This window comes from Cryptotermes secundus, unplaced genomic scaffold (assembly GCF_002891405.2).
Source record: "Cryptotermes secundus unplaced genomic scaffold, Csec_1.0 scaffold330, whole genome shotgun sequence".
In the NCBI taxonomy this organism is placed as follows: Eukaryota; Metazoa; Arthropoda; class Insecta; order Blattodea; family Kalotermitidae; genus Cryptotermes; species Cryptotermes secundus.
The window spans coordinates 1,627,547-1,652,014 of record NW_019734317.1 but is presented as its reverse complement, the minus strand read 5'-3'; the positions used below and the strand labels follow the sequence as shown (position 1 = coordinate 1,652,014).

At 39.6% G+C, this 24,468-nt stretch overlaps 1 protein-coding gene across 3 annotated transcripts in view; it reads left to right on the top strand.

Moving 5' to 3' along the window:
- Positions 1-24,468, top strand: part of LOC111868542 (centromere protein I) — a 52,627-nt gene that overhangs the window by 4,177 nt on the left and 23,982 nt on the right. For all 3 annotated transcript variants that reach the window (XM_023859268.2, XM_023859267.2, XM_023859266.2), the window contains exons 3-10: positions 1,791-1,919; positions 3,667-3,816; positions 11,572-11,657; positions 11,894-12,021; positions 19,797-19,986; positions 20,323-20,429; positions 21,989-22,143; positions 23,530-23,733. In XM_023859268.2, coding sequence (XP_023715036.1) covers positions 1,791-1,919; positions 3,667-3,816; positions 11,572-11,657; positions 11,894-12,021; positions 19,797-19,986; positions 20,323-20,429; positions 21,989-22,143; positions 23,530-23,733 — 1,149 coding nt within the window. The remainder of the gene's footprint in view (positions 1-1,790; positions 1,920-3,666; positions 3,817-11,571; positions 11,658-11,893; positions 12,022-19,796; positions 19,987-20,322; positions 20,430-21,988; positions 22,144-23,529; positions 23,734-24,468) is intronic.

Here is a 24,468-nt window from a genome sequence, read left to right as displayed (position 1 = left end):
TCAGCCAAGTTTACTGTTTGGAAGTACTCAAAAGGCTATGTGGAAAATTTAGGCAGAAACAACCAGAACATTTTTCCGACAACTCATATATCTGGCATGATGGCAATGCACCTGCTCACACGGCACTCTCTGTGAGGGAGTTTTTAGCTACTAAACAAATAACTGTTATGGGAACAGCTGGATAAACAGCCGTTGCTTAGCAGCAGATAGTTCCTAGCCTGTGATTGGCTAACACTTTATTCAATGTGGGCAGTTCCCACACTATGCTGGAGTACCCTGTTCACCAGATGTAGCCCCCAGTGACTCTTGAAGATAAAGGAAATATTGAAAGGAGGCAATTTTGATGACATTGATGACATCAGGAGTAATACAACGGCAGCCCACAAAACTAGTTCCAAAATTGTTTTGAAGGGTGGACCAGGCGCTGGCATCGGTGCATAGCTTCACAACAGGAGTACTTTGAAGGCAACCAAAGTGATATTCAGGAATGAGCTATGTAGCACTTTTACCGCGATGAGTTTGTGAACTTTATTGTCAGACCACGTAGCATTTCGATCAAATGAGCTGAACATGAAATTTTTATCAGATAATCCATGTTAGTGAATTCTGCCATTTCGTTTCACTGTCATCACTACTTTACCATTGGAAGTAATGTGTGTAAAGTCTCTTTTGTGACATTATGAAGGCTTCACCACATGAACATAAACACGAAGTCAGGACCAAAAGTATGGCACATTATAACTCTGAGAAATGGTGTACTGGACAACCATTCAAATTTTCTGTTCCAAATTGTTAGCTCAACAACCTCCTAAAGTCTGGCTATAGGACTCCTAATCACTGTATGATAGGAAATGGGTTAAGAGTTTTCCTTGTTGTGGTTCACAGCAGTATGCCATATGTGTAACCTTATTGCCCATCTCTTATTACTGCTGACTGATTTTGCTTTCAAGCCTTTGCTTGTTTTTGTCCCAACTACTTGCATATATTATACAGATCAATAGTATTAGTCTGCCATAAGTCTGTAGTCTGCTACTGTGTGATGATTCTCAAACTTTTTATGTTTGGCACCCCCTGACACCGCAAAAATATCTGGACTCCGTAAGAGAATAGAACTTGTGATACCCACAAATAAAACAGAATGCTCTTGCAGTATAAATCAAAATAAAAGTAGCACTAACAGATAACAGTTGTCAGTGGGAATACTGAAAGAGGATTTATGATACTCCTAGTGAGTCATGTTGGTGTCGCTATGGGTACCTGTATTACAGTTTGAGAAAAGCTACTTTGTGATACTAAGCATATTACACATGTCTGGAGTTCACGCTTTAAACTGATTGCTAATGCCCTATTTTTGTGTCAGTCTTTCAATTGAGTGAACTGTTTCATCCATTATACAGTTTTAAAGGTATAACAGTCTAAAGCATGATATAACTTGAAAGTATGAAATTTAGATTCACGGTTTTTTAAATTTTTTCAGCTTGAGATTGTGTCTGAGGAAACCGGAGTGTTGTTTTTTGGGTTTGGATTATTTTACCACAGTATAAGGCTCTTGTGAACATGGCAGTGAACCTTCAGGTTCTATAAAATGTTTGGAAATTCTTGAGCTGAGTGACTGGCATCTTTCAAGAAGGACTCAGCTCCATGGAGTTAGGTAGTTATTATTTTACTGCCAGAAGATGATTCTGTTCTGTTAAATTTTATGGGAAATATGAATACAGTCTGCAGGAAACTACCATTACTTGTATTCTCTGTACCTGAATGATGATATTAAGATATGAAGAAATTTTCAGGAACAAAGACATGTAACAGAGTGGAATTCACAACATGTCTTAATGAACTGAAGGGCGAAGCTCACAATGGTTTCAGTGAAGAGGAAGTAGAAACATTGATTGATGCACTTATCAGTGCAGAGTGTCTTGGTAAGTTATTGTGTTACTGAACATTTCAGGAAATTAGTAAAATAGTTTTTGTTTTTGATCAGCAGTGATTCTTTAACCCATTGTCAAACATGTCACCTATGAGACGTGGTTGACCACTCTGTCTAAATGGTCCAGAGACTTCTAAAGTTCGCTCTTAGATTGTTTTGGCATTTCATCTTGTCATGAAGTGATGGCAGTCTTAATCTCTTCTGTAATTTTTCTGAGCAAAGTGTGCATTTCATTTATTGAGGTACATAGAGGTCTGAAAATAAGAAGGCATGGCAACAGCAGGAACTTTTTGCTATGAAATGCAGCTGCAACAGCATTCAGGGTACCATTTAGAGAAGTCTCCAGTATTAGTTGTCATAGAAGATTAGTGTTGCATACAGTGATATTTTTAAGACAGCACTTCTTTAATGAATTCTTATTGCTAAACGATTTATCATGTGTCTGCTTGTAGATTTTATATGTAGTTTTGTATATGTATGTATGTTTTTATAATCCTCATATATGGATAGTGTAGTGTGTAGTAATTTACTTGTTATATTTGCTAACAAAATATTCTAGCTTTTTCTAAATATTATAACGTGTTCGGCTACTGAAGACACCGTTCAGATTGTTAATTGGTTTACTTAACAACCTACAGGTCATAACTGCAATTACTTATGACACTCTTGCTGATTTACATGACTTATCCTCACTACACACTAATCTCTAATTCAGTATTCTTCACGTATTTATAACGCGGAAGTTATACAAGTCTCTCTGAATTACACGCTCCCAATATAACTGTACTACAGCACAGATAAAGTCTTGAAGTCACACGAAAAGTCTTCACTGGCTGCCTTCTCAGTTATCGCACACTATCACAGATTATCAAACGCATTCGGTTCTTCTTCCTGCGACTGCTGTTATATTTCAACTGAACTCCTCAGGCATTCCAGTTTCTCATATAACTCAGTCGGACAGCGGAAAACAATTTGCTTCACTGTTGCATAATCGCCTTGTTTACAGAGGTGTTGCTGGGCAACTCTGCATAACAACCAGCGCACTTCGGCACAGAGAAATACCGCTCTCCTTACTGTTGTGTAACTTGGCAACTGACCGTTTATCAAGAGTCTGTCTTCATGGTAACTCGTTCCATATCCCGTTGCCCAACAAAATGGTTTGACATGTCACACTATAAATACATTGATTAACTGCTAAGGAATAGTAGGGTAATTATGTATGGAATTTTGTCTAACCTAATCGAAATTAACGGCCACTAAACTTCGCCGACAAGCGGCGGTTGCTTGGTTGGTATAGTTCACTTGCGGACTAAAATCACGGAGTCTAGTTTATTTCATTTTGGGGATATTTTCTGAAGTTTTCTTTTGCTGTAGAAATTGTCATATGTTAGTTACTAGACATAGGGTTTGGATTGATTATTGCATTTATAGGATGCTGCATATCAGTAACTACAAATAATCACAACATTGTTGCTATTGTACACAATCAAGGTATAAGTACAGCTTCAAGTAACTGCTATTTCTTCACTGCTTATTGCTTGGGAGCATGTTCTAACAGTGGGGAGTCCCTGTGCTGCTTTTATCCTCTATGGCTGATGACTGACAGCTAATGACTGACTGCTGTCTTGGTTGTTAATGTTAGTATATTACACTCTTGTGTATTCTTCTGCACATTAATAACATAATTTTTATAGTTTTATAGTATTTAAAAAAGCAAATGTCTTTCTCTTTTATTTCAGCATCTGTTAGGTTTCAAGGGCTTTTAGAATGCATTGTTCCACACAAATTGGTGACACATAAAGCAGTGTTAAATTTGCTGCAGTGGATATTCACTTATTTTCACACTGCACCCGTTGGAAGTCTTAAGTCAGCATTAGACTGGATGATAGGTAAGTAGTATGATATTTTAAATGTCAGACTATTACTGGATTCAGAGTCTGGTTCCTTGAAGTAACAGAAATGAGAGTTTAGGAATTAAAAATAGCTGGATATAATAAGATTCATATTTTCAATCTGTGAATGAGATTTGGGATGTTGTCATAAGGCAGCCCTAGTTGCCGCATCTGACTGGAGAATGAATAATGCAGCTGTAAAGATGGAGTTATGTTATTGCTACAGAAACTACGCTACCCTCATTAAGTGAAATCCCGATAAGTGTAGATGAATTGCGGATTAAGTGAAGAGGGAGGATGAGTTATTGTGTTTCTGGACATTATTCATGTTTGAACACTAACAATGTAAATGTAGATGAAAATATGGTTCATAGTTAATTTTACATTTCTTTATCAACTGCTATCTTTGTCTAACATGAGCAAGATAATGTGGTGATAATAACTGGTGAATAGAAAGGAAGTGAAAGGAAGTGGTAGTGGCCTATTTCAAAACACTATTCAAGTATTTGCCTGGAATGACTGGCAAATATGATACACATCTAGTTACACTATTTCTTCAAGCAGTAACTCTTTTGTTTCTTTTCTTCTTGAGCTCTTGGTTTGTACCGTAGCCTGTAAACCTACTGCTAAGTAATGACTCTGTAAACAATGGCCATTGCAAAGTAATTCCCAGAAGCAGCAACAAGGGAATGGTGTTCTCTACATGGTCTGAGTGATAGCCACATGATGCAACAATAGAAGAACTGTTGCGTGAGGTGTTTTAGATGTGCTTCATGCTGAGACTATATAAAGAGTTGATTGTGCTTTGTGAGTGAGTTCTGCAGTTGGAAGCCAGTTAGTTAGCTCAGGAGCTGCAGTGAGATAAGCCAGTAAAGACATGAAGCCATGATCATGGAAGTTGAGGGATCTGCACCATTGGAAGCCATTACTAGACAATGACTGGTGAAGACACTGCAGACTGAGAAGATTTAGTACTTGCTATAGTGAACTGCAAGTGTGTGAATTAGCGGTGGCACTATAGTTACTTGTACAAGGTGGTTCAAATTAGCCCGGGACTGATTTGTGTGTAAACAAGCTGCACTGCGCAGCAGCTGTGCGACCTTGAGAGAGTGAAGCCACAACCTCCACCCTCCTTCCTGTTTGGGTTAGAACCTGTTCAGTCCTGTCTGGGAGTTGCTAGAGTGATGAGCAAACAGAAGGTACCACGGAGCATGGAACAACGCATTATGATCAAATTCCTCGTTGTAGAAAACGTCCCGTCCGCTGAAATTACCTACAGACTCCAACAACAGTATGGGGAAGAGTGTTTCTCATGGACCCATGTGTTTGAGTGGTGTAAGTGCTTCAAAGAGGGCAGAGAGCGTGTGGAGAATGAACTGCATGATCATCAGCCGCGAACATCTGTCACCGAGCCAAACATTGATTGTGCAGATGCGCTTATTCGTGAGAATAGGCGCATCACTATCAAGGAACTTGGAGCAATGCTGTCCATCAGTGTTGGTAGTGTACAAGACATTGTGAAATACCACCTGCATTATCGCAAGGTGAATGCACAGTGGGTACCATGCACTTTGATGGATGTGAACAAAATGGTGCGCATGCAAGCTGCCAGTCGTCTCCTACAGCAGTTTGAAGATGAAGGTGATGCATTTTCGAAGTCTATAGTGACCACCGATGAAACGTGGGTGCACTACTACATTCCCGAGTCCCAGCAGTCACCACGCGAGTGGCGGCATACCAGTTCTCCCAAACCCAAGAGAGCGCAGAGGAGCCATTTGGAAGGAAAAGTGATGGCAATATTCTTCTGGGACTGGCAGGGGGTTATCCATGTAGACTTTCTGACAGATGCCAGAACAGTCAACGCAGCTTATTACTCAGACCTCCTCGTAACAGACATGAAGGAAAAGATCCAATCCAAGCAGGAGACAGGTGGAAAGCGGGTAGCCTTCTTTCAAGACAATGCACACCCCCATACAGCCAGAACAACAGCAGAAACCCTCCGGAAATTGAAGTGGAACCTTCTGACACATCTGCCGTACAGTCCTGATTTGGCCCCAAGTGATTTCCACCTGTTCGGAAGGCTCAAATCAGACTTGCAAGGCATGCGGTTTGTGGACAACGACGCTGTCATCCAGACTGTTCGGGAGTGGATATGCTGCCAACCACAAGCCTTTTTTGAAAAGGGCATCAGGATGCTTCCAGAATGTTGGAAAAAGTGTGTTGACTCTGGAGGGGAGTATGTTGAAGACTGACATGTGCAAGTAAGTGTTTGGCAATTATTATTTTTAAAAGAAAAATCAGTCCTGGTCATATTTGAACCATCTTGTAGTTATGATCTCTAAGTGTTCAGTAAATCCAATTACCAATCCAAACCCTGTCTATGGTTACTCCATAAAATCATGATGACTGGTGTAAGAAATGGAATTGGTTTGATCAACTGTTGGATTGAAGATTGCATTGCGTAGCTATATTGCCACACTGCAATGATGGAAATCAAGCAAGAAATAATGGATGCCAATCTAAGGGACTGAAGATTGAAGTAAGAACTGACTGAGAAGAAATGATGGCAAGGCTGAAAGCCAAGATAGAGGCCAATAATGAGAAGTTTGAGGCCCTTCAAACTACTCTTCCCTCTTGGATGGATATCCACCAAGCTAGGATAGAGCCCACTCAAGAAGAAATGATAGCTAAGATGGACTTATATCAAGAAAAGATGGAAGCCCAGCTGAAAGAAATGAAGGCCTGGCAAAAGGAGACGACTGCCTGTCAAAAAGTAATGGAGGCCTATCTAGAGAAGACAGAGCCAACTCCAGAAGAAATAGAGGCCATAGCGGGGTATCAGGAGGTCCTAATAGACGAGGCGGTAATGGAAACTGTCAGAGCATTGAAGGACCAGTGTGGGGACTGGCCTCTAGCCATTGGGCGCAGCTAACAGCCAAAGAAATGGACCCAGGGTGATGATGGGTCCTGGCAGTAGTTGGCTGCTGCTTGAGGAGAGTTGACCCACTGTGCAAAGGACACGGTCTTCATGGACCAGGCAGGGACAATGTTGTATGAGTAGCCCCTAAAGGATGAATGTTCAGAAAGAGATGTCAGGCACAACTGGAATGCAACAACTTCATAAGGGACCAAAGCCTAAGGGGTTAGCTATGTGTAGGAAGCAAGAGGACATTCAACAAGGCGCTCAGACAGACTTTCAGACTGTAGGTTGTGAAGCAAATAGTCAGGATTTCCATCAGGTTACAGGAAGTGAGTGGCTGGACATTGTGGAAGGGTTGGCCCCCTCTGAAATGAAATAAGATGTGCAAAGCACAGTCCTCAGAGGAGAGCAACGATGATGATGGTACACCTGGACTGACTCACACCTTATCAGGGAACCGCTCGGGATGATTGGTCTTGAGGAGGGAGCAGTAGGAGGAGTTGGAGTGTGATTACCAGGAGAACTGAGCCCCAGGGAAGGAAGGTGATGCCGATCACAGACATCACAAGAACAGCCCTTGGAAAAGAAGAAATGGTAGTGCGCCTGCCAAATAACCTTAGCGAAGGAGCAGTGTAGCATGTAGACCTGTTGCCAAGTAATGACTCTGTAAACAGTGGCTGTTGCTAGGTAATGGCCATAAACATGAACAGAAGAATGGTGTTCTCTACACAGTCTGAGAGATAGCTACATGATGGAACAATAAAAGAACTGTTGGGAGAGGTGTTTTCTATGCAGTCTGTGCCAAGGATACATAAGGAGTTGATTGTTAATTTGGATCATGAAAATCCAAATGTACATGCATTTGGACAAGAAGAAGTCAGACATAGGAAATATAAGAGGCTTAAACTTGGTGGCGGTGAAGCCTACGACCGTTCAAGTGTCTAACTGCCATTTCGGATTGTTAAGTAAATTGATGCATAGGCTGCTGCACAGTCCTGCACTGATAGGTGTCCCTCTACATATTAGAATTTAATTTCAGTTTATACTTGTGAGGCTTTCCCTGGGAAGGCCAAGGCATAGGTGGGTGGACAGTATTAAAATGGATCTTAGAGAGATAGGATGGGATGGTATTGATTGGATTTATCTGGCTCAGGATAGAGACCAGTGGAGGGATCTTGTGAACACAGTAATGAACCGTCAGGTTCCATAAACTGCTGGGAAATTCTTGAGTAGCTGCAGAATTGGCGGCTCCTCCAGAAGGGCTCAGCTCCATGAGTAAGTAAGTAAGTAAGTAAGTTATACTTGTGAAGAATTTAAAAGAAAAATGTATATAACACATATTTCCACCTGTGAGAATAATGTAACCTCAGGTGGAATAAGGTGTAGAAAGAAAGAAAACCAACCCCTCCTTTTTATCATTAAGGAGGACTAACTAAGAGGGGGGAAAAGATTCTAGACACTAAACCAAAATATGACCATGGGTCCCAGCGGGGTCCGATGCCAGGAGTGACTGTGCTGGCTGATTGCTGGCAGTAAGCTTCTGCTCTGCTCTGTGAAAGAGTTCGGCAGTTGGAAGCCAGTGAGTTCAGCTTACAAGCTGCAGTGAGATAGGCAACAGCCAGCAGAGATGTGAAGCTATGAACATGGAAGTTGAGGGGTTTATGGCATTGGAAGCTCTTAGCAGACAACGGCTGCTGAAGACACAGCAGATGGAGAAGACTTAGTACATGCTGTAGTGAACTAAATCGTGTTTGAATTAGCGATAGCACTATAGTTACTTGTAGTTATGGTCTGTAAGTGTTCAGTTAATCCAATTACCAATCCAAACCCCGTTGGTAGTCACTCCATAAAAGCGTGACAGTATAATTCATTTTCAGGTTTGTTGTATATAACAGTAATATTGTTCCTGGTAACAGATTGATGTATTTATTTTCTGGCTGCTTCCAGTCCTTTCATTTCATCCAAGAATGTTGTTTTATGTTCCACAACTTCCTCTTCCACTTCTAGTTCTTCTGGCCTGATCAAATGTTGATCTAATACCTAATCAACACTCCAGATTGCATGGACCTCAAGAGCACCATCACATATTGTGTAGCCCTCAAACTGCACTCCAAGAGGTTGTACACTTTGCCAGACATCCTCCTCGTCTTCAGTGAGTTTCACTGCACTGTCATCATTGTTGCTGACGTGATGAATTGAGAAACCACGCTCATAAATCAGTTATTGATTATAATAGATGTTATAAATCTCTGAAGTTCTGCTGTTAAGTGCAATCCAGACAACGCATCCACTTTCATCAATGCAGTGTCTTGAAGCATGCCCCAGTCTATCATGGCTTGCAGTCTTTGAAATCAGCTGCTTTCTGTAATTGCTTTTGAATGCATGATAGCAGAAAAATCCTCTTACACGTACTAGGCCATAATGAAGTCGTGTGGTGCACTCACAAGTAACTTGCAACAATGCATCAGCCATTTGATACACATTTTCAGACTGAATTATTTGTGACTGCTAACAGGAAAGGAGGTCCATTGTCTTGGATAAGAAATCATGAGAAATGAACTACAGAACATAAAACTGGGTAAATTTTCTTAGCCAGGACTAGAAAAGGGAAGTGCAAATTCAAGGAAAACGTGAAGTTCGTGGGAACATATAATCCATTAGAGCGGCCTCCATAGTCTAGAGGTAACGTTCCCACCTCATGACTTGTGGTACGCGGGTTCAAATACCCGGTGGAGGTCGTCGAATTTTTAAGGGCGGAAAAATTCAGGGAACAAGTCCTCCGGGAGGGACTTTAAGCTGTGTGTCCCGTGTCGTAACTTTACGGCACGTAAAAGAACCTCATATCCCCAAAGGGGATCACTGAGCCAAATTCCAGGACGTTTCCCGCCCAACAATAGCCTCTAAGGCCTCTGATAGATGGGGGAAGCATTATAGACACCGCTAAGCAAGTGGCCGAACTTGCTTGCTCGGCGGGACTGATGGTATGCACCATTTATCGGTAGGGTAAAGAGACTGGTAGAATATCATAGAGGGAAGCACAATAGATCAAACTGGTCATGGTGCATGGGGAAACCCACCCTCTCTAAATAACTAACTAACTAACTAACTAATCCATTAGCGATCAACATTACTGTTATGGGCATTTGGCTGGGTCCATGCAAAAAATGTGTAAATTTGTGATTGTATAATTGAAGTTTCACTGTATGCATAATGTAACAATTCTGGCATGTTCACTTCCATTTATTTAATTATCTTGAAAACCATAAGAACGGAGAAAAATGCATTAATATAAAATCTATGTTTCATTTTTCTGTACATCTTTTGTCCTTAATATTTTTCACTACAATAAATATTTAGCGAATTACATTTGAGATGTGTTCAAAATGCATGTAAGCCTGTGTCTGTTCTTATTGTCCAATTTTAATCAAAATTATAATATATCAGCAAATGTTAGTGATATTCATATAAATTATTAGAGCTCTGTTTAATGATTCTTGAATAGTTACATAGTTACATGTGGATAGACTGGTATGGAAAAGCTAATAGGTGCGATTTTGCAACTTTTCATTGCGAATGCCCTGTTTTGGTTGAGAAAGAATTCCCAATTGCCTTAACTGAATGGTACCCTAAGCAACACAAGTAATAAGGAAAAGGGTATTCCAGCATCACTAAATCTGTCTTCTCAACTACAGACGTATTGGAGACTTATTTAAGTGTTCACTTGCCCACAAGCATAATAAGACTGCATATTTCAGTATGTATGGATGAGACTTCTGATGGTGATCAGACCCTCTCCACTTACAAACACATGATTGAAATACTGTATGCTCTGGTTTTGCTTCTGACTCACGTGGACACTGCAGTCTCAGAGGTGACAATTTCCTTATCGAGATGGTTGTAATACCTGTATGTACAAGCGGCCTCCGTAGTCTAGGGGTAACGTTCCCACCTCATGACTCAAGGTACGCGGGTTCAACAACCCGGCAGAGGTCGTGGAATTTTTAAGGGCGGAAAAATTCAGGGAACAAGCCCTCCAGGAGGGACTTTAAGCCATGGGTCCCGTGTCGTAGATTTACGGCACGTAAAAGAACCTCATGTCCCTAGGAGACATCTGAGCTAAATTAGGCCAAAAAGTTTCCAATGCCTCTGGTAGATGGGGAAGTATTACGTACCACTGCCAGAGGAGGGACGACCTCGCTGACAGAAAGGGACTAACTATTAGATACCACTGCCAAGTAGAGGGTAGAAGCCTCGCTGGCAGAAAGGGGCTGATAGCGAGCACCAGTACTGGTAGGGGATGGAGACAGTAGAAATTAAAAGGGGGACATACAATAGACTATCAGTCATGGTGCATGAGGAAACCCACCCCCTCAATACTGAATAACTGAATACCTGTATGTATGGATTGTTGAATGATAATAAAATGAAATGAAAAAGACCTTGAACAAGTGTGAATGGCACTTTGACAGATTAGTTACAATCCCAATCATACTGAAAGGTTGTGACTGGAATTTATTCTTTCAAGCTAACAGTGACTCTCAAAGGGTTCACATTTATAAGTAACTCAGAAAATTGTAACAGAAGTCTGTATATAGAATTGACAGAATTCCTGTGCCATAGCTACTGTAAGGTGGTTTGAAATGAAGGGGTATCATAATGTTGACCAGCTTGACTGTGAGTAGTAATATGACACACAGCAGATAAATGTTAATGTACACTTGTATGTGGTTCAAGGAAAAAATAATAATTCAGCATTACTTATTAGCTGATAGTTCTAAAATTGTCATCATTTATGTATTTTAATTTTTTATATTTGTTTTGTTTTTTTACAGGTTTAATTGAGTTTGGGCTAACTGATGAAATGGTGGTTCATGCCTTTTATCACCATTTTTATTTGCTCCTTGAGAATGAGAGATTGGTAATATGTATGTTTATTGTTTTTGCATTTAGTAATTATCACAATCCTTTATTTTGATTCATTTTTTGTTTTGTTATCTTTAATCAGAATTGAACACAGTCAGAAATAAATAACATATCATATATACCAGTTTTAGCATATTACAAAGCTGGTGAATGTTTTGTGGATATTCATTATAGAAACCAGATTTTAAGTTCTGTTTGGGCTTATAGGGTTTCCTTTAATTATATTTCCAGTCTGTGGCTGCATGCAAATTAATACATCTCTTAACAACTCCTAGTGATGTGTCAAGGTGGAGAGTGAAAAAGATTTTGAAGATTGAACAGAAGTTTGGAAAAAGGAATCACACTACTTGTCTGCTGTGGTGAGTAGCATCATTTCCTAAACATTGTTTGTCTGAGATAAGTCGGAAGTAGTAAGTAATTAATACTTGTCTTTCATCCTTTCTGAGTGCCTATTCCTTATTGTAAAATTTACATAGTATGTAACTTGAAGCATGCAGTGTTTTATTCTTTAGAATACGATAGCAGTTCTCATTGTAACACAGTGGTACTCAACTTCTTTTGTTTGGATATCCCTCAAATAGTACAGAAAGCACCAAGTCTACATGCATAGTAACGTGTTTCGTTACTGAAGACGCCGTAGAGATGGTTAATTGGTTTATTTAACAATCTACAAATAACGGCTACAATTAATTATCACACAGTTGCGGGGTTTCACACTTTATAACCCTAATCGCATTAATCTGTTAACACTGTTGCGGGGTTTCACGACTTATAACCCTATGCGCAAATCAGTTCACTCTGTCTTCAGTAGTCTACACGTTTACAGTAGGGGAGCTAGGTATCACTGTATCACACGCTCCCAATTACACAATCACACACACGTCCGGATCTTCTTCCCGCGACGGCTGCTATACTCCAACTTTAGTCCGCTGACTGGAGAACTGTTGATAACACACTCTCGTAGGCTTGCTCGGAACTATCTTCGGCGATGGCCACGTTATAACTCGGCGACTGCTGCTATATGTCAACTCGACTCGGCGACTGTTACTTTATAACTCGGCGGCTGTCACAGCACAACTGAAGTCACCGACTGCTATAGTAGAACTCTGCGGTAGCCACATTAGAACTGACTGGTACCAGCTGTGCAGCTCACTTATATAGCTGCCGTGGTTGCCGGTTGCGTAATGAGTGCCACGTCATCCTATTACGTCACCGCTGTTGACTCGCATTGCGTAGTTACCAGGTTACGGGGCTCGGTTATCTTCGGCTCCGCTCGGCTCTCTTCGGCTCCGCTCGTGACGTCACCGCGCGTTGCGCGTTACGTCAACGCGGAGGGGAGTGGCGGGGCGGGAACTCGCCTATTACCGTAGTAATGCGAGCGTTACGTTACCGCCACGTACCGCTGGGGAGGTAGGGGTGATCCATAGCTCAACATGTCACACAGTGGTACTCAACTTCTTTTGTTTGGATATCCCTCAAATAGTACAGAAAGCACCAAGTCTACATGCATAGTGCAGCATAAAGTGCTCATGCTGGGAAACAGTCATCTCAAGGGAAGTGTTGTTAAACTTAGAAGTGAATTAAGTCCACAATTTAAAGTTTTTGGTGTGATTAGACGGGGAGCTTGTGCTGAGAAGATTGTGAACACTTCTGCTGAGGATCTACAAAATTTACATTCATATAATGTTGTTCTTAATGCTGGTGCCAATGATGTATATAAGAATAATAAGGGAGTAGCTTTAACCCAAATTACTAAGTTTATACAAAGGAACTATGGTACTAATAATATAATTTTAGATATTCCTCAGAGATATGATCTTTCACCTTTTTCGTGTGTGAATTCTGAAATTGAAGAATTTAATAGAAAATTGAAGAAAATTGCTACTTTATACAACCATGTCTCACTTTTAGAAACAAATCTTAAGAGAGAATGTTTCACAAAGCATGATCTTCACTGGAATTCTCTAGGAAAGACTCTGGTAGTGAAACTCATATCCCTACAAATTAATAAATTAGTAGGAAAAGGATTTCTAATGCCGATCAATCTTACTTGGATAGATAATGCTTTGTTGGGTAATGTAGATAGCTTTAATGAAGAAATGATAACTTTGTCTGGTAATGTAAATGTAAGTATGGATAGTGAGAACATAAAAAATAATGAACGAAGAAAACAACAGAAGGAAACTGGTATAGATGAAATTAATCTGCGCAGAACCTCTGTCAGGCAGAGAAAGGTACCTGTAACTAGAAGGGAGGATTTTTTTTGGTAAATCCCTCACCAGATGTAATTGGTAGAGATTTTAACATTTCCAGGGAAAATGAGAGTGAGGAATGATATTGTGACATGTTGCGCAACGGAGAACCCCTCCCTACCCAGCAGCAATGTGGCAACTCAGGCCACAGTGACATGGCGGATGAGTCAGCACTCCCCTCCCCCCCTCCGCGGTGACTTAACGCGCAACGCGCGGTGATGTAAGATGGTGCGAGGTAACAGTGTTGCTAGGCTATACGCAAACACGGTGACGCTGCACCGCTCCCTACTGTGACGTGGCACGCAACAGGCACCACTGCGGCTATATAAGGGAACTGCACAGCAGCTACGAGTCAGTTGTAACGTAACAGTCGCCGAGTCGAGTTGACATACAGCAGCAGTCGCTGAGTTCAGTAGTAGTCGAGCGAGTGTGTTATCAACAGTTCTCAAGGCAGCAGCATGCGCGTCGAGTTGAAATATAGCAGCCGTCGCGGAAAGAAGTACCGGACGTGTGTGTAACTGAGAATTAATTGGGAGTGTGATACAGTGATACATAGCTCCCCTACTGTAAACGTGTAGGCTACTGAAGAGAGAGTGAACTGATTTGCGAATAGGGTTATAAATCGTGAAACCCCGCAACAGTGTAAACAGATTAATGCGACCCTTTGTGTCCCATGAATCACTAAGGATGATTTACTTTTCTCATTTTCATGCAGTTATGTCATATGGTATAACCTTCTGGGGGAATTCCCCTTATAGTATCAATATATTTAAACTACAAAAAAAGGCCATAAGAATTATTACAAATTCCAGAAATAGGGATTCCTGTAGGAAATTGTTTAAGAAACTAGATATATTACCATTTTATTCTCAGTGTATATTTTCATTACTAATTTTTGTAATTGATAATATCGCCTTATTTAAAACAAATTCAGGGTTATATGATATCAACACCAGAGGTAAAAATAATTTTTACCCTTCACAACCAAGGTTGTCTATCTATAAAAATGGTGTTTATTATATGGGTATAAAGGCATTTAATCACTTACCTCCATGCATAAAAAAATAAAATAATTATGTTATCATCTACCTTTTGGTATGATGATTTTTTACAATATTAAATTTAAGATGTTGTTATGTTTAATGTTAAAGTAGGAAGATAAACAGTTTGGTTTATTGTTTGGTCTGACCTGTGCTTATTTTCATAGCATGTGTATTTTAGTTATTTGTCTGTGACTGGTTCTGTATCCATCAGGTGTTTTGTAGCTGAGATTGGATCGGCGGAATTTTACAATGGAATAAATAAATAAATAGTTTAGCTTCAACTTGTGCCATGGGTCACACAGTAGCATAGTTGGTTGAGGCACTATGCTACAAGCTAGAAGGTTGTGGGTTCGAGTCCTGATGAGGTGGATTGCTTTTAATTTACCTAATCGTTCCAACTGCACTATGGCCCTGGGATCAACTCAGCCTCTAACAGAAATGAGTACCAGGAATCTTCCTCGGGGGTAAAGGACGGCCGATGCATAAGGCTGACAATGTTACCCGCCTTCTGTGAACCGATCGTCTAGAGAAAATGTGGGAGCCTCGACATCTCACAACCCTGTGGGCCTTCACGGCCTGTTGCAGGGATAGCTTTACCTTTACCTTTATCAACTTTGTACCCCAAAAGTTATTGGTATATAATTCAAGTTATACACAGTCTATCTAAAATAAATTTAAAAATTACTTCCAAATAATATGTTAAATAATAAGTTTCAGATGAGAGAAAGGAGAATCAAGCTGTTAAATGAATATGTTATTGCCTATTGTATAAAAATTAATAAATGAACAAAGATATTTTAGCAAAGCAAAATTATGTGGTTAAATATTTTATCAATTATTAATCTGGTTCTGACCTGTTAATGAGATGACTGAGCTTGTTTCTGGCATGCCAGCACCCCAATTCAGGAGGAATTTTAATATTACATATTCTGTAAGATGTCAGCACATACTGCCCAGGTGTATGCATACCCCAGGTTGAAGACCGTTGTTGGAAGATGCCTGATACATCAACGATTGCAACGTTTTCTCTCTGAAGTGTAGTGTGCTTGGAAAATAAATTTGCTTATCTCAGTTGACAGTCAAATTGTCCTTGGAATTGCCAGAATTACTATGAAATTCCTTGCTCTCTAGTATTGCAGCCTTAAAATAATTAACTTGAAATCTCTTTAATCTCTTATAAATCTAATCAGTCCAATAGCTAGAATCTAGATTGGACTGAGTGAAAATGGAAGTACTTTATGTTGGATGCCATTGTATTGGATACATTTGTATGCAGGACAGTGAGACACAGTATGACATTAATAATTTTTGGAAATTTAACAAAAATTGTGTGGATTTTTTGTTTTTGTGTTTTGAAAACCAATATCAAGAAGGTCAAAATTGGCTGAAATTTTTTCTTTATGAATATTACTTGCATATATAGAATAGATTTGTCATAAGAGACAAAAGTTCATTCTTCACCCATCACTATACCAGAGAGAACCAAATTATCTTTACTGTTACTGGTAAATCTGTTTTGGATATAGACATTAGCCGAAGATGATTAAAGAATAGGTTGTTGAATACCAGAGATTGGAATAAGTGAAGGAATGTGTGAACTATATCACTGATTGGTCATGATCATGATGACAAGTCGTCTTCATCATCATCATCATCATCATCATCATCAAACGATCAAGATGTCATATTCCAAAATTCTGTGTTAAAATGTTTCAATAATTTTATGAAAAAGTTAGATAGTTCCTTCCCATATGACTGGTTAAGATTTTTTTTTCTTATTTCAATTATTCATGCCCTTGCAAGCCCAAACACACAGCGTGCCACTAACACATACAGGACAACATTAAAGAGCCCTCTTCTCGAGAACGACAAGGTGGCACACATTTTGCCCCTATCAAAAAGAAATAATAACAGTGACAACACAAACCAGCTTGGTTTACGAATTCCAATAGAATCTTATTAAACTAACTATAAATATTTTAATATATTGGAACAGCCGCTGTAGTTGTAAAGACTTAGATTTTACACCCAATTGTATATTATTTATATTGTATGTATATACGAGGGGCGTTCAAGTTCTAAGGTCTCCGATTTGTTTTCTCAGGACTGGGAGCAGATAGACACACGCGGTTTAGTTTAAAATACGTGTGCACTCTTTGTGAATGCGTGACAGAGATGGCAGCACTCTACGGCACACAGAACTCTAGTGGTAGCGGCGAGAGTGAGAAGTGTTTTTGATACTTAAAATGGCGAGTTTTCGTTACAAGAACAGCAAGTAATCATTCGTTTTCTCCACTTGCGTGGTGCGACACCCATTGAAATTCATCGCCAGTTGAGTGAGATGTGTGGTGATGGTGTCATGAATGTGAAAAATATGCGTTCATGGGTGCGACAGTTCAAAGAAGGCCGAACGTCATGTGACAACGAACCAAAACAATCTTGGCCTCGCACCAGCCGGTCTGACAACATGGTCGAGCGAGTTGAGAAAGTTGTTTTGGAGGATCGCCGATTGAGTGTGGAAAACATCGCCTCCAAAGTTGGCATTTCCGTGGCATCTGTGCACAAAATCCTGCATGAAGACCTGCGAATGCGGAAAGTGTCCTCCAGGTGGGTACCGCGAATTCTGGCGGATGACCACAAGGCTGCACGCATGGCAATTTGCCAGGCGATCTTGACACGTGATGAAGGCATGAATGGGACTTTCTTTTCATCAACTGTGACAATGGATGAGACATGGATGCCGTTTTTCAATCCGCTATTGCATCAGCAATTTTCCAGTGGTCAAAACAGACTCCTACAGAAGCGTTCGCAGCGGCCATGGAATCATGGCATCGACGTTGTGAAAAATGTGTAAGGCTGCAGGGAGATTATGTTGAAAAGTGACAGAAGTTTCAAATTTTTTGTATGATTATTGTGTGAGAAAAAAAATCGGAGACCTTAGAACTTGAATGCACAACGTATTTTAACTTTTAAAACCTGTACTGTAATAGTGGCTTCTAACTGTATTGATGTAAAGGTGTCCCTCTGAAGATGGTCTCTGAAGACCGACACATGTAAGGGCATGAATAATTGAAATAAGAAAAACAAAATATCTTAACCAGTCACACTGGACAGGACTATTTAACTTTTTCATAATATTATTAGTGTGACGGACCAGAATGAAACAAATCAAATGTTTCAATAAGTTACATAAATTTGACATGAGAAATCTTTTTATCCAGTGAAAATTTCCTCTGATCTTTAAGTAGATGGCCATTTCTGATTAGTTTATATCATGTAAAAGTATCATTTTAGGTTTGCATTTGTTAAGATTTGATTCTTCATTTTAGCAAATCTGTATTTGTGTGTGTGTGTGTGTGTGGGGGGGGGCAAGTGTAAATAAAATTAAATGTTGTATAAGCAAAATTAAAGCATAAAATAAGCTGTGAACATTTTCATGTAGTGTGGTAACTCTCCTAGTTTTTTTCTGCTAAATCAAGTTACCACCCATTCATACTTCCTCCTCCTGCCTCATTGAGCTTGCAATATACGAGGGGGGACCCAAAAATAACCGGAACCGACCTGTTGCGCGCGCATGCTTTGTAGTTACGAGTTGTGCTGCTAGGTGGTGTTAGCTGGGGGTCTCCCGCGACTGTTAGTGAGCTGGCGTCAGTCTGAGTTAAGTGGTTTGTCTGTGGTGCTCTGTTGTGTGCGTTCCTGTTTCAACCCTTTGGCGATTAGTGAGATGGCCGACCAGAAGGAACAAAGAGTGTGCGTGAAATTTTGCTTTCTGTTAGGGAAAACTGCACTTCACTCTTCAAGTCGCGGCAAACATTCACGCGGTTTTCTCTTTGGTCATCTCCGAGCAAGCGAGGAACAAATTTTGCAGACACCCGTCTCATGTGCAAACCTTCGGTTAAAATTCGCTGGACCGTGCTCCATGAGATGTTCGTTTCCTCAGAAAGTTGGTCAATGGTCTTTCGACGATCTTCATCAATTGCACGTTTGATTTTGGCAATGTTTTCGTCATTTCTTCCTGTCGAAGGACGCCCGGGGCATGGCATGTCTTCTGTTGACATGTTGCCAGATTTGAAACGGGAAAACCACTCGTAGACCTGTGATTTCCCCAAAGCATCATCATTAAAGGCTTGCCGAAGCATCCCAACAGTCTCGGCTGCAGTTTTCCCTAACAGAAAGCAAAATTTCACGCACACTCTTTGTTCCTTCTGGTTGGCCATCTCACTAATCGCCAAAGGGTTGAAACAGGAACGCACACAACAGAGCACCACAGACAAACCACTTAACTCAGACTGACGCCAGCTCACTAACAGTCGCGGGAGACCCCCAGCTAACACCACCTAGCAGCACAACTCGTAACTACAAAGCATGCGCGCGCAGCAGGTCGGTTCCGGTTATTTTTGGGTCCCCCTTCGTATGTATGCTTGAATGTTGGAACAACTACTTCACATGGTGCATCTAATCTCCAAAGGGCAGATTACACATTATATCCAAAAATGCTTTTAGGCTTCCTTTCTTTTTGTTCAGAACAGACCAAAGTTAAATTTATTCCTTGAACTTGATAAAAATTTTGGATTTCAGAGCTTGTAAAATATTATGCATTGAGGGCATAGTTATTAAAGGTAGGTAGAGTGAAAGACAGATGGAAATGATGATGAGTAGCTGATAGGGAGCTTATTAGTTCTTTCAGAATATTTCTAATAAACATGGTGAATATATTTCTTGGCTTTTGTGGGTAGGTGTATATGCGTTGCAGTAGTAGTGCAGTAATTCCTATAGCCTATGGAAATACATGGTTGTGTGTGTGGACACAAATTTGACTTGTATTTTATCTTTCTGCAGCTTATTCAAATCATACAAACCAGAATGTGTACCTGAGAAAGTTCCAGCTGTAAATCTGCACACTGCATTTAAGGCTGTTGGAAAAATGAATCCATTTTTTCAACAAGCGCAGTTGAGGTTAAATGCTGGGAGTAGTGAGGAGACATGTGCTAAAATGGTAAAATGGAACATTGACCAGGGATTAAAGAAGGTAAGTGAGGGTGCTTTAGTGCTAAATAATGTACCCCCTTCCACATGCATAGATGCTTAATTGTTGATATCTCCCCAAACCATATGTATCTGTAGAGGTGTCTGAGAACAAAGTGCTGAGAAAAATACTTGGACCTAAGAAAGTGGAAGTAACAGGAGGCAGGAGAATACTGCATAATAAGGAGGTTCATAATATGTGTTCTTCACCACCTTCAGGTCCCATATAAGACAAACATATCTTGATTAAGAACAGTTCACTCCTTAAGAAGGACTATGCACCTTATTGTAGCAAAGAGTGTTGCTTGAACTTTCCTTATTCCTCTTCTGTGTGTTTCAGACAAGGACAAAAACAAAAGTGGATGCTGTCCCTCCTCTTGACTATGTGTATTTTGGATCTAAACTGTACAGAGCGAAGGAAAAGCATTCTATATTGGAATTCAAAACGTAAGTGTGTGGCTTCTTATTAGTTTGTATGTGATATATAATATTGAAAGGTAGCCCAGCTTTGAGTTTCTTTTTGTAGGACTGATGATTTGGAGTCGTAAAGCAAAGGAGAAATTCTGCTATTAAACTAGCATTAAGTGTTGATCAGCTTGTGGGTGAACAGTGTTCTGGATGAGATTCAATGAAGTAAAAATTTAGATTCTTGTCTTTGGGGTTGTAAAATGGAATATATGAAGGGAATTTTTTCAAGCATTTGAAGTTGTATTATTTATCTGTGAAATAAGACAGCAAAAAATGCTAGTTAAGAAAGAAAACATAGTGAATGATGATGCTAAATCTGTAAATACTGTGAAGGAAGGAAGTGATCATACTGATACCCAACATTATGAAATTTAAAATGACGATGATAGTAGAAATGACCACGTTTCTGATGATGGGTACGGTGTTCCAGCATTGTAAAATGGACATATAAGGACTGATATTTCAGAAGGGAAGCTAGAGTGAATAAAAACCTGATTATTTTATAATAACATTAAGTTGCCAATGTAGTAAACTGTGTTTTATGAATTCTGGTTGAACAGGAATTTTACAGTGTTTTCACTTGGCATGGCAGGTGATTTGTATAGGGTTTACAATCTTAATTTTTACTTTTTAGTTTTCTTCTCCTCCTTCCTCTTCATTGGTTGAATTAATGTTGATTGATAATGAACATTCTTGGTGACTGTTGTCTTCCACTCATGTGTAAGGAAGGAATGAAGTTATGAGATGGAATAGATTTTGTGTATATTTTATGTCACTTTATGAAGTTATATAATTGCCAAATCACAAAAGTTAATGTTGCATCTACCTGATGACGATGTTGTACTTGGAAATATGGCTTTGCACATTCTTAACCCTGGCACTGTATGGAGGTGGGTTAGGATCATATCCCAGCCACATTACTTATAAGGAGAGGGCCCTGTCACACATTGGACAGGAAGCTGATTGGGTCCCAGAGCTGTTTGGACGCTGTGAAGAGAAAAATCTTTGTCTCTGCGAGGAATTGAAGCACATTGCCATGTGTACATGGCTATCAATGCTGACATGCCTCTAAACATGCGCGCACACAACAAACCATATTGTTTCTAACTTATTTTTGTTTTCATATAATTTCTCATAATTAGTGTTGAGTTTTTACATGAAAATACATAGGTTACCAGTAATTGAACATTACTTACTTGTTTTGCACAGTAAAGGAAGTCAGTTTCTGTTTTTTAAACTGTTATTTGAAAGGACTGATGGTGATGATGAACTGACATATAGCATGACTGTACATGGAACTATACAGCAAAAATTATTAATGCTTTGTGAAACATACTACTTTACAATTATATTATAACAACATTTTATCATATGCATAGCCACTTCTGTACTCTTACATGAATGTACCTGTTTGTCTTTTCATCTACCTTCTGCCATTTTTACCTCTATCTTTCTCCTTTATCCTTTTTTTCTTTCCATTCTAAGTTAATGAGCCACAGTATATGCATATTGCTTCATTTCTTTTTGTGTTCCACTAGCCTGAAGTCATTGAGTGTCCATCAGTTAAATCTGGACATTCCATGCAATTCAATGAGCTTGTTGCAGAATATTGCAGGTATCCATGTCCTTGCATTTGGAGACAGGAGCTTACAAAGTAGACTGTCCTTTAATCTGTACTACACACTTTACAGAGGTAAGACGTGATTTCCTTTTCATGTTTTATATTTTTATTGCATGATGAATTGGAAAGTGCATCTTCTGGAGAGAAAATTTGTATTATTCATTTCATATAATTACTTACTTACTTACTTACTTACTTACTCTTGGAGCTGAGCCCTTCTGGAGGAGCCGCCAATTCTGCAGCTACTCAAGAATTTCCCAGCATTTTATGGGACCCGAAGGTTCATTACCGTGTTCACAAGAGCCCTCCACTGGTCCCTGTACTGAGCAAGAGCTATCCAGTCCATACCATCCCATCCTATCTCTCTAAGATCCATTCTAATATTGTCCACCCACCTATGCCTTGGTCTTTCCAGTGGTCTCTTTCCTTCTGACTTTCCCACCAATATCCTATAAGCATTTCTTGTCTCCCCCATTCATGCTACATGCCCTGCCCACCTCATCCTCCTTGACTTGATCATTCTAATTATACTGGGAGAAGATTACAAGTTATGAAGCTCCTCATTATGCAGTTTTCTCCAACCTCCTGTCACTTCATCCCTGTTCGGTCCAAATATTCTCCTCAACACCCTGTTCTCAAACATCCTCAGTCTATGTTCCTCCCTTAATATCAGAGATCCAGTTTCACACCCATACAGAACCACAGGCAAAATTATAGTTTTGTATATTCTAATTTTTATGTTTTTGGACAGCAGATGAGAAGACAAGACATTCTGGACTGAATGGTAGCAAGCATTACCCGAGTTCAATCTGCTCTTAATTTCCTCCTGAATCAGGTTTCGATCTGTTATCGTTGTCCCCAAATATCTGAACTGTGCCACATTTTCAAAACATCTGTTTCCTATCTTTATGTCATGATTTTGCCCTGCATTCATCAAATATAATTAGGATGATCAAAGTCAAGGATGATGAAAGAGGTAGAGGACATACCAAACGAGAGAGAGATTGAAAATGCATGCATAATTCTGGTCAGAAAAGTTAAGTGAGTTCGCTGCAGACCAAATGAATGAGTCGTCATTTGATGTGGTCTGTTAGTGAGTCAGAAATGTAGTTAGAGTAGTCAGTTTTCATTACAGTTCAGTGCAGTACAGAGAAGAAGAAAGAAGTGGTGAGTGCAATGAAATATTGAGTGGAAAAAGAACTGGCCTCAAGAGTATAAGCAGTCAGGGATGATGTGGCAATGACCACTTCAAACATCAGTAATCATTGCAGTATTCTGATTATGAATGGTAGAAATAACTGATTCCTGTTTTCAGCATTATTTTTATATATTTATAATGTTATTTTCTTGCAGCACTGCAGATAATCAGGTAGTGTAACATCATTCATTATTATGTTGTTGCTTTGGTATCTCATGGGAACAGCACTTTGCCAATTACACTTCTTCTTTTTTTCCAAGCATTTATTGAATTGGATCAAGATTTCTCATACAGAGAGAGGGAGAATGTTTTGAAACAAATTGTGGAATTGGAAGAATATATGCAGCAGGGTATCCCAGTAGTTTCTCGATTTTTAGCCGAGTATCTGCCCAGATGGGATGGTGAGGATTTCCGAGAAATGATATTCCACTTACTGCAATGGATCACTTTCAGCTCATATTTAGGTAATTAATTTAATTGGTTAGATCTCTTCATAACAATACAGGATATAAGTAAAAACTAAGTAAAGTAAAGCTATCCCTTTAAGAGGCCATGAAGGCCCATAGGGTTGTGAGATGTTGAGGGTCCCACATTATCTAGACAATCGACTCACAGATGGCGGTAAGGTTGTCAGCCATATGCGCCGGCCATGCTTTACTCCCCAGGAAAATTATTTAATTAATTCCTGGTACTCATTTCTGTTAGAGGCTGAGTCGACCCCAGGGCCATAGTGCAGCCAGAAGGATTAGGTCAATTGAAAAAATCCAGTGACCTAATTGGGACAGGATATAAGAAGAACGAGAAACATTTAAATTTGAGGTGTTGTGTTTACTATGCAGAATGTAGGTGAAAGGCCACCAATTCCACAAACACCTGGAGTACACTAATCCCTACCTTTCTAGATCTCCTTATTTCATTGTTAATATTATGTTCCCAAGCAATGGAACTTTTAATGCATAAATTTATTCTAGTGCATGGTCTTCAAAGTAAACCAATAATTTAAATACTTATTTTTTATAAATATTGACAGCGCAGCATTGCAAACGATGACAAAAAACATAGAAATTTATGAAACTTTGTCTTAGGTGAAAGTGTTTTTTAATGTGGGAACCATCAGAATGTTTCTTCATATCTTTATCATGTTTTTTTCTCTTCTGGAATCAGTCAAGCTTTTCCCATTGAAGATTTTAGCAATTTGA